Genomic DNA, 9123 nt, shown 5'->3' with positions numbered 1-9123 from the left:
TTGGGGGGTACACATTACAGAAGCTGCACCGAACACTTCATTATGTGTGTATATGCACAAGCACATACATAAACAGCATTTCTCTCTGGGATTATAACGCATTAAGTAACATTTGGAGCACAATATATTGTTCTATACATTTACATCTGAAAAAAAAATAATTTCACTAAATAAAATAAACGATAAAGACGGAGTTACGAAGGACCCAGCAGGTTCTTGTTTTTATCTGGTGCTCGAGGTATAGGTTACATGCTCTTCCAGTCAGCAGGCTGGAGGCTGTGAGGACAGGAAGGAAGAGCTAAATTACATGGGATTCTAACTCAGGAAAGAGAAGTATACATTCCTAGGTTCTTGCCCATCGACTCAATAAAAATAAGGCGCTCTGACTAGCCGGAAGCTCCTCATTTAAATTCCCAGTTTATGCTTTGATTCAGAACAGTGTGTCTCCGCAAAGTTCCTGCGGGGCTGGGAGGGAAACGCGGGCACCAGTGTCTCCGAAGGAGCAGCCGCTGGGTGCAGGGGTTTGAGAAGACGGAGAGAAGGCGTGTCCTCCACCTGCCGCGCCCGGGACCTGCCGCCCTCCTGCGGGCAGCGAGCTCCCCACCAGCCGCGCACACCTGGCCTCGGCCCCCACCTCCTCCCCATTGCGCAGCGCCGGGGTTCTCTCGAGCCTCGGGACCTCCTCTCGGATTCCAAACGGAATGCGTCCCAGGAGGTGGCAGGGCAAGCTGGCTGTCCTCGATTCATCGTGAACCAGCCGGCCTAATGCACACTTGAAGCTCCCCGGCCTGAACTCGCCCGGTCCTGGGGTGGATAGGAGGCCGCCCGGGCCCCGACCCCGCGCCGGGCGGGCGCCCCCTGGTGGCCGCACGGGCCGTAAACGCAGCGGCGCCCGCGTTCACCCCGAAGCTCAAAGGACCTGGGCGTCGGGCGAGCTGCCCGGGCCGGGGAGAGGCCGGGTAGTTAGTCCCTTGCCCTCAGCCCCAGGGACACGCCGGAGCGGGCCGACCTAGCCTCGTGCATCCTCACCGAGGGGTGGGGGGCGGGGGGCGTAGGCCAACACCCGGAAATCACGCATGCCACTTCCCCTGCCATCTCTTGTTCCAAACCCAGGGCGAGTGGGGAGAGCCCTAGAGAAACATGGAGAAGGCAGGGCGAGAGCGCAGCGCGGCGGGGAGCGCGCCCGGGGCGGTCTAGACACGGCAGCGAGCGCCGGAGTAGCTGCAAACGGGTGTGAGCTGGAGCTGCCCCCGGTTCTGCAGAAGAAGGCAGCGCGCCTTCCCCGCGCTATTGCAAGAACCCTCACCCCGCACGAGGGCAGGTGCTGTTCGGGAGGCTTGGCCGTACTTCCCTGCAAAGTGGAAACAGTCCGTAAATTATTAGAATCCAGGAGCATCAGGAGTGTGTGTGTGTGTGTGTGTGTGTGTGTGTGTGTGTGTGTGTGTTGGGGGGGGGTCATTTCCCACCGGTGCGCCCACGTGCAAGCACGTTTCTTAAGTAAATGAACGGCAGTTAGAGCCCTGCGTATCTACGCGTTTTCTATCTTTTTATTTCTCCTTTTTTTTTTTTTAAAAAAGTGGGAGCATACAGACCACCTTCGAAACGTACAAAAACAGGAGCTTCTTGGGAAATGCTCTAGGTGACAAGGGCGAGTCAGAAATGACGGCGGCCTTTTGGCTAAGCGGAGGGACTCTGCCGGGAACAGCGAGCCCCGGACCGTTTCAGGAGCCCGGCGTGTCGACCTTGAGTCCCCGTGTAGGTGATTAACGAATTTTTAAAAAGGCTCCGACCGCAGAGTTCCCTTCAGCTAGTGCGTCCAACAGCAGATCTTCCATCGCTTAGCTAAGTCTCCGTGGAATAAATACATACATACATACATACATGAATAATAAATAAATAAATAAATAAATAAATAAATAAATAAATAAATAAATAAAATCAATCCGACACTAAACTGAAAACTACAGAGTGAGTCCATCAATGGCCAGTCTCGGTCGGGGCACAAAGTGCTGGAGCCCCGAATCTGCATTCCGCGCCTCCGGTCCGCGGCTGCGAGGCGGGGGAGGCGGCTTGCGCTGGTGCCTGGTGTATAATCGGGTTAATCCAGGAGACAAAGAATAAACCAACAGCCCTCCCACCTCACTTCCCGCTCCCCTTCCCCTCCCCCCGCTCCTCTCCGCGTCGCCCCCTCGAGGGGGAACCGAAAAGGGGAGAGAGGTGGGCCGGAGAGCGGATCCCGAGGAAACTCTCAGAACCTGCGCCTCGTTGTTTTCGTGCCAGCACAGCACTGCGTGGCCCGGGTCGGGCTTGGCCGTTCCCTTCCCCTCCCCCTTTCCCAGGGGCGAGGAGAAAGTGCCCCAGGTCGGGTCCGAGCCCGCGGCTCGTCCTCGCGGCCTCCGGGGAAACCTTCGGGTCGGGGTTTCCGTGCAACTAGGCAGAGTGAGCCGCCGTGCCCGGCGCGGCCCCGCGGGCGCCCCGCGCGCCGGCGCCCGGGCGGCAGGACCGGCCTGGGGACGCGCGGGGCGGCGCGGTTGCCCTTTTGAATGCCTCCTGCGGCTCGGAGCGCTGGCGGGCGCTGAAGTGTGAGTGAATGTAGCCCCGCGGAGCCAATGAGCTGGGACCGGATGCGATATATCCTCTGGGACAACAACTGCTCTGTTCCGCCTCGGATCCACATGACGCCATTTACTGCTGCCGCGGCCGCCGCAGAGCTCGCTGCCTCCGGAAAGACGAGGGCGCAGGCCAACGGCGAGCCCCCCCGGCCGGGCCCCAGACCCGCCCCCCCCGCCCCCCCCGCCCCCGCCGCCCCCGCCTCGGCCTCGCCGCCGCGCCTCCACAACGCCCAGTCTGCAGCGCTGAGAGCCGCGCGGCGCAGCGCGAGCCGAGCAGAGGGGCCGGCGGAGCGCGCAGCGCCCAGGCCCCCGCGCCCGCGCCCGCGCCCGCCCGGCCCGGCCCGCGCCCCGCGCCGCCTCCGCCTCCGCCTCCGCCTCCGCCTCCGCCTCCGCCTCCGCCTCCGCCCGGCCGCCGCCGCACCGCTTGGCCATCTGGCTTTAGACTCTCTCCGAGGCGGCTTTCTTTTTCCCCTTCGCTCGTCCGCCGGGAAAGGAGACTAGCCGTTGGCGCTTCGGCCTCCAGTTCATTGAGAAAAAGGAAATACTCCGCGTGCGTTTCTAGAAGGGGGGTCGCCCCCAGCCGCGAGCCCCGGAGTGAGTGCTTGCTGCTCATCGGCTGGGGACTTGGCTCCGGATTTTCCTCTCCTTTTTTTTCCTCCCGCCGATTGCTCGGAACTTGGAGCGAAGCAGAGTTTGGAAAGAAGGCGGGGGGGAGGGGGGGGAGTTTGCATCGGGGCTGGATTTTATTTGCACATCGCAGGAGGCAGCGAATCCAACGGAGAGGGGTTGGTGCAAAGCCGCGATCACGGTGAGGCACGTTTGGCTCTTCCCCTCCTGGCGCCTTGGCCGGCGCGTTGTGGGCAACATGGAGTAGGTGCAGCCGGACCCGGAGAGGGGTCCGTCTCCACTCAGGCCTCCGTTTCTCCAGCCCCGCAGGTTCCCGGCGGGGACCCCGGGGAGCTGCCCGGCCCCGGGCCCGGCCTGGCTCGGCGGGGGCTGCAGCGCGCGGGGTCGGGCGTCCGCAGCCCCAGGACCCCAGGCGCCCGCGCTCTGGGGGGTTGGGGCGGCCGCGGAGTCGGCGCGGAGAGCGGGAGACGGAGGCGGAACACTTTGTGTGTTCCAGGTCCCCGCCGTAGGCGCCCGCATTTCTAACCTGTTCTTGGGGGGGGGGGGGGCAAGCCCTGGGCGACAGGGTCCCGGGGCAGGGGCGCCAGCGGGACGGAGGGCGCGCGAGTCGCTCGCCTCCGGGGGCAGCGGGAGCCGCCGGTGAAGCCTGGGCAGGGGCCGGGGCCGGGGCCGGGGCCGGGGAGGGGGGCCGGGCCGGGCCGGGTGCGAGCGTCCCCCTGCCGGGCGCCGGGGCTGCGGTTCGGAAGTGCAGCTTTCTCCTTTTTCCGTTCTCCGCGGTCGGCCTGGGTCACACTTGTTTTATTTTTGGAAGATTGGGCGGACCTAGCACAGGAAGAAAGTCCTCGAGCGGTCGCTATCGTTTTCCATTACCTGAAAATAGGTGGCAAAAGAGGTTAGGGTTTTTGGTTTTTTGGTTTTTTGTTTTTTTTAATTTACTTTGATGGGCTGATCTACTTTTTTGTTGCTGTTGCTGCTGCTGCTGCTGCCTTGAATTCGGAATCTTGTGCGTTTTTACCAAGCGGTTTCTGGGTCTGCCCCACCCTCGTGCTGAAGTCCTTGCCCCTTAGTCCTTAAGTCCGATCACACACTTCTTCATGGGGGTTTCTGAGCACTTTCGGGGTGGGGGGTAGGGGAGCGAGGGGGGTGGGCGGCGGGTGCTCTGGGTGCGAAGGAGGCTAGGAATGGGCAGTGATCATTTTCGATTAAACACACACACACACACACACACACGCACACACACACCACCACCCCTTTCAAAGATGCTGCTCTGCACTGCGAGCAAATCTTGGCGGAAAGTTTCCAGCCTAGGGATCTGCGTCCTGCACGCCCTGTGCAGTGGGGCCCTGGGACTTGACCTTTCTTTAAAAAGCAACTTTCCTTTCACTTTTTTCTCTCCGCCGGAAAGGAGATGGGGTGTGCAGACTGCAGCCGGTGCCCCCTGGGTCAGTGCCTGGTAGAGTCGCCCAGGGTGCGTGGCTTGTGTGCTCGGTCCCGGCAGCGTGTCTAAGGCATGGCTTTCGGCGCCAGGGCTTGAACCCTGTGCCGGACGTTCGCTGGCCTTTGCCAGGTGGACCTGCAAGTGGGCTGCGGGACCTCTGGGTGCCTGGGGCCGGGGTGGCTCCCTCCTGGAGCTGGAAGGCAGTTCTCTGGAGTGGGGGGTATGTTAGCCTGGAGGTGGGGGGGGAGTGTGCCCCGGCGTTTGCAGGCACGTCCCCTTCGGAGGCGCCCGCACACCCCCACCCCCGCCCCCGCCCCCGCCTTCTAGTGCGTCTTGAGGTTGTGTGCTGGGGGGAGGGCAGCTTGGCCTCTGGGCTGTGTCAGTCTCCCCGGGGAAACGTCCCCCGGGGCTCCGACTGTGTCCCACCTGCTGGGGACGGTGTTGGGACGCAGATAGAGCCGATACACGGAGTGAAAGCAAAGATCGACGTTGTCTTGTCTGCCTTTCTGTTGGGAGATCCGGTTTCCAGCTCTACCTTCTTCCGAGTTGGGAGGCGTGTGTCACCTGCCTGTGTCTCTTAACAAAAATCGGAGACTGGATAAAGGTCCACTTTTGCCCGTTTTTGTTCATTGTAGACTTGGCAAAGGGGTGTGTGTGTGTGTGTGTGTGTGTGTATGATAGTTGTGAAATTTACAGAGGGATTGCAATTTAAGTGATTACACGTCAGAATGATAGATTTGAGACGTGACAAGAATTTTTGAAACCCTTCCTGTTATCCCCAGTCAGTTCAGGTTCTGAACTATTAGGATTTTTGACATAATTTATTTCTAAAACCGGGAGAACAGTCTTTTACAGTCTTTTAGCTGCAGAATTAAAGATACTCTCTCAGGCTATCAAACTGTAAAGTATTTGATCCTCAGGTTGTGGAGCATTTGAAAATAAGTTTCTGTCTTGTTGCTGGTTGGTTTGTGTTCCTGGCACACCTAACAGGATTTGAATGGATTTGTGTTTCATTTAAAACTTTTGCTACTATATAGTTAATAATGTTTGACTGTTGTAAAATTTGTAACTTCCTTGGAGGGGCGAGTATTTGCTTTTTTGCAAGTCGCATTCATTCTACGGTATTCTAAAAAGCTGCAGAATACTGGATGAATTATAGTTAAAGGTATTTGATGTAAAAGCAGACAAGAAAGACTTTCTATTTCTAGGCTGCATTTATTGCTGTTTAAGGCAAAAATGCCCACGACAAAGTTAAACCTATCTCAGATTTTGAAAAAGTTTTCAACTTTCGCATATGTTGGCAGCAGTGTTCTGTTCTAACGTTATATTCCTGCAGCCTTCACATTGAACATGAACCTTGCAATTTTATGTTTATTTGAATAAGGAATCGTTACCTATGTGATTGAACCAAGATCAGCTTTGTGTCTCTACACATCGCAAGATTAAAGAATCGTCAGTACCCGGCTTTAATTTTTTTACTTTTTGGTGTGGCGTTGATCCTATGGCTCTTCCACCACCCTCCGTGAGCAACTCCCATTTCAAATCCTGTCTCTCTGGGGGAATGGAAAGGAAAGAGTTAATTCAGGTGGGCGGAGAGTGGGAAGTATCCTGGAGTGTAAACCAGCTCTTTCCTCTTGGTTTCTGCAGGAATTCAGATGTGTTCTAAGCCCGCTGGAGTGACCACACTTCCAAGACCTGATGGAGGCCAGAGCTCAGAGCGGCAGCGGGTCGCAGTCCTTGCTGCAGGCACCCCGTGACGTTGGCAGGCAGCGTGGGGAGCCTGACCCCAGGGATGCCCTCACCCAGCAGGTACACGTGTTGTCTCTGGATCAGATCAGAGCCATCCGAAACACCAATGAGTACACGGAGGGGCCTACTGTGGTCCCGAGACCTGGGCTCAAGCCTGCTCCTCGCCCCTCCACTCAGCACAAACACGAGAGGCTCCACGGTCTGCCCGAGCACCGCCAGCCTCCCAGGTTCCAGCACCCACAGGCCCATTCTTCTGCACGAGTCCCTCTGTCCAGGTCCATCAGCACAGTCAGCTCCGGCTCTCGGAGCAGTACAAGGACAAGTACCAGCAGCAGTTCCTCTGAACAGAGACTCTTAGGACCATCTTTCTCCTCGGGGCCTGTTGCTGATGGGATAATCCGTGTGCAGCCCAAATCGGAGCTCAAGCCAGGTGAGCTTAAGCCACTGAGCAAGGAAGATTTGGGCCTGCATGCCTACAGGTGTGAGGACTGTGGCAAGTGCAAGTGTAAAGAGTGCACCTACCCTAGGCCTCTGCCATCAGACTGGATCTGCGACAAGCAGTGCCTTTGCTCAGCCCAAAACGTGATTGACTATGGGACATGTGTGTGCTGTGTGAAAGGTCTCTTCTATCACTGTTCTAATGATGATGAGGACAACTGTGCTGACAACCCGTGTTCTTGCAGCCAGTCTCACTGTTGTACACGTTGGTCTGCCATGGGCGTCATGTCCCTTTTTTTGCCTTGTTTATGGTGTTACCTTCCAGCCAAGGGTTGCCTTAAGTTGTGCCAGGGGTGTTATGACCGGGTTAACAGGCCTGGATGCCGCTGTAAAAACTCAAACACAGTTTGCTGCAAAGTTCCCACGGTCCCACCCAGGAACTTTGAAAAACCAACATAGCACCATTAATCAGGAATATGACAGTAATAAGGATTGTTCCTTTTTTTTTTTTTTTTTTTTTTAACATATACGCAACCAACTAAACAGTTATAATCTTGGCACTGTTAATAGAGGGTTGGGATATCCTTCGCTGTTTGCAGTGAAATGCTTTTTGTCCACGTGCCATTTTAACTGATGTGCTTGTTAGAACTCAGCTAATGGAGCTCAAAGTATGGGATACAGAACTTGAGTACCCATGTGTTGCATAAGCTAAAGCAACAGACACTCCTTAGGCAAAGTTTTTGTTTGTGAATAGTACTTGCAAAATTTGTAAATTAGCAAATGACTTTTTTTCCATTGTTTTCTCCAGAGATAATGTGCTATATTTTTGTATATACAATAATATTTGCAACTGTGAAAAACAAGTTGTGCCATACTATATGGCACAGTCACAAAATATTATACTAATATGTTGTACATTCGGAAGAATGTGAATCAATCAGTATGTTTTTAGATTGTATTTTGCCTTACAGAAAGCCTTTATTGTAAGACTCTGATTTCCCTTTGGACTTCATGTATATTGTACAGTTACAGTAAAATTCAACCTTTATTTTCTAATTTTTTCAACATATTGTTTAGTGTAAAGAATATTTATTTGAAGTTTTATTATTTTATAAAAAAGAATATTTATTTTAAGAGGCATCTTACAAATTTTGCCCCTTTTATGAGGATGTGCTAGTTGCTGCAAATGAGGGGTTACAGATGCATATGTTCAATATAAAATAGAAAATATATTAACGTTTGAAATTAAACTGAGCTGTTTTGTCTTATTTTACCTCTTCTTTGTTTTTGTTTTTGAAGTGAAAGAAATCACGTTGTAAGGCTAGCATTTCAATGAAAAAGTTTTACGGATCTATAAGGTTCTTTAAAGGAGAGATTTGTGATTTTTTTTTTTTTCTTCTAGAGATAATTTGTAGCAATCAGGAGGGAAATAACTGAGCATCTGATTCGGCTATATTAATCATGAGAGCTTGTTTTGGCTGTATCATTGTTCCTATTCTTCCCCTTTATAGATCTGTTGGCTTTCCTTTGTTTTGTGTGTTTAAAAAAAAAAAATCTTAAAACTAATTCATTCTGGAGACTTCTCTTAAAGATTAACAATTAAGATTTTTTTCTCTCTATACGGAATTAAGATTAGCCATGAGGCTAATTCAAGACCAGAAAAACGAGTTTAGTTCAACATTTATTGAATGTCCTCTGTGTATCAGGCACACAGTATACACAGATCAATGCTTGTCACTGAGGCAAAAATGTTTTTTTGATTTGGCCGATTATGGCTATTGTTTTCCCAGTCTATATGGTTTTAGACTTAAGTTTATCACTGTGATACCAGAAGTGTCTTATGTTAGAAAAGATCTGAAAATTGTAACTTGTTGATTCAGGTGTTGTATATCATAAAATTTCATCCTTTATTGGCCTAATAATTGAAGCCCAAGGAAGCCAATTGAAAGACCCTGTCTTATTTAATCAAATCACCCAGAAAATTGTTCAATTTCACTTTGGGAAAACGATGCAATATGGCAGAAAGCCAGTGTGTTTGCATTTGTCTTTGGGAAGCAAACACACAGCAAGCTGCTACAGCCCATCCCAACAAATAGTAGGTTTTCTTACTTGTAAGAAGTCCCTTCGTTAATTAGTCACTTTTTGGATGATGATTTTTTTCTTCTGAAGCACAATCTGGTGCCAAGAATTACCGGAAGTCTAGAAAATTATTTACCTGTCATTGTTTAATCTTGTTTCCTGTTCTGAGGCTCTTAAGAG

At 52.8% G+C, this 9123-nt stretch overlaps 1 protein-coding gene across 1 annotated transcript; it reads left to right on the top strand.

The window, feature by feature from the left end:
* The first annotated feature begins 3280 nt into the window (after positions 1-3280).
* Positions 3281-8114, top strand: SPRY2 (sprouty RTK signaling antagonist 2). The gene is made up of 2 exons (XM_025441163.3): positions 3281-3420; positions 6325-8114. The coding sequence occupies exon 2, from the start codon at positions 6376-6378 to the stop codon at positions 7321-7323; it is 948 nt and encodes a 315-aa protein (XP_025296948.1). The 5' UTR covers positions 3281-3420; positions 6325-6375; the 3' UTR covers positions 7324-8114.
* The last annotated feature ends 1009 nt before the right edge of the window (positions 8115-9123 follow it).

The sequence above is a fragment of the Canis lupus genome, chromosome 22 (genome assembly GCF_003254725.2).
Source record: "Canis lupus dingo isolate Sandy chromosome 22, ASM325472v2, whole genome shotgun sequence".
In the NCBI taxonomy this organism is placed as follows: domain Eukaryota; kingdom Metazoa; phylum Chordata; class Mammalia; order Carnivora; family Canidae; genus Canis; species Canis lupus.
This window is presented reverse-complemented; position numbering and strand designations above follow the sequence as displayed.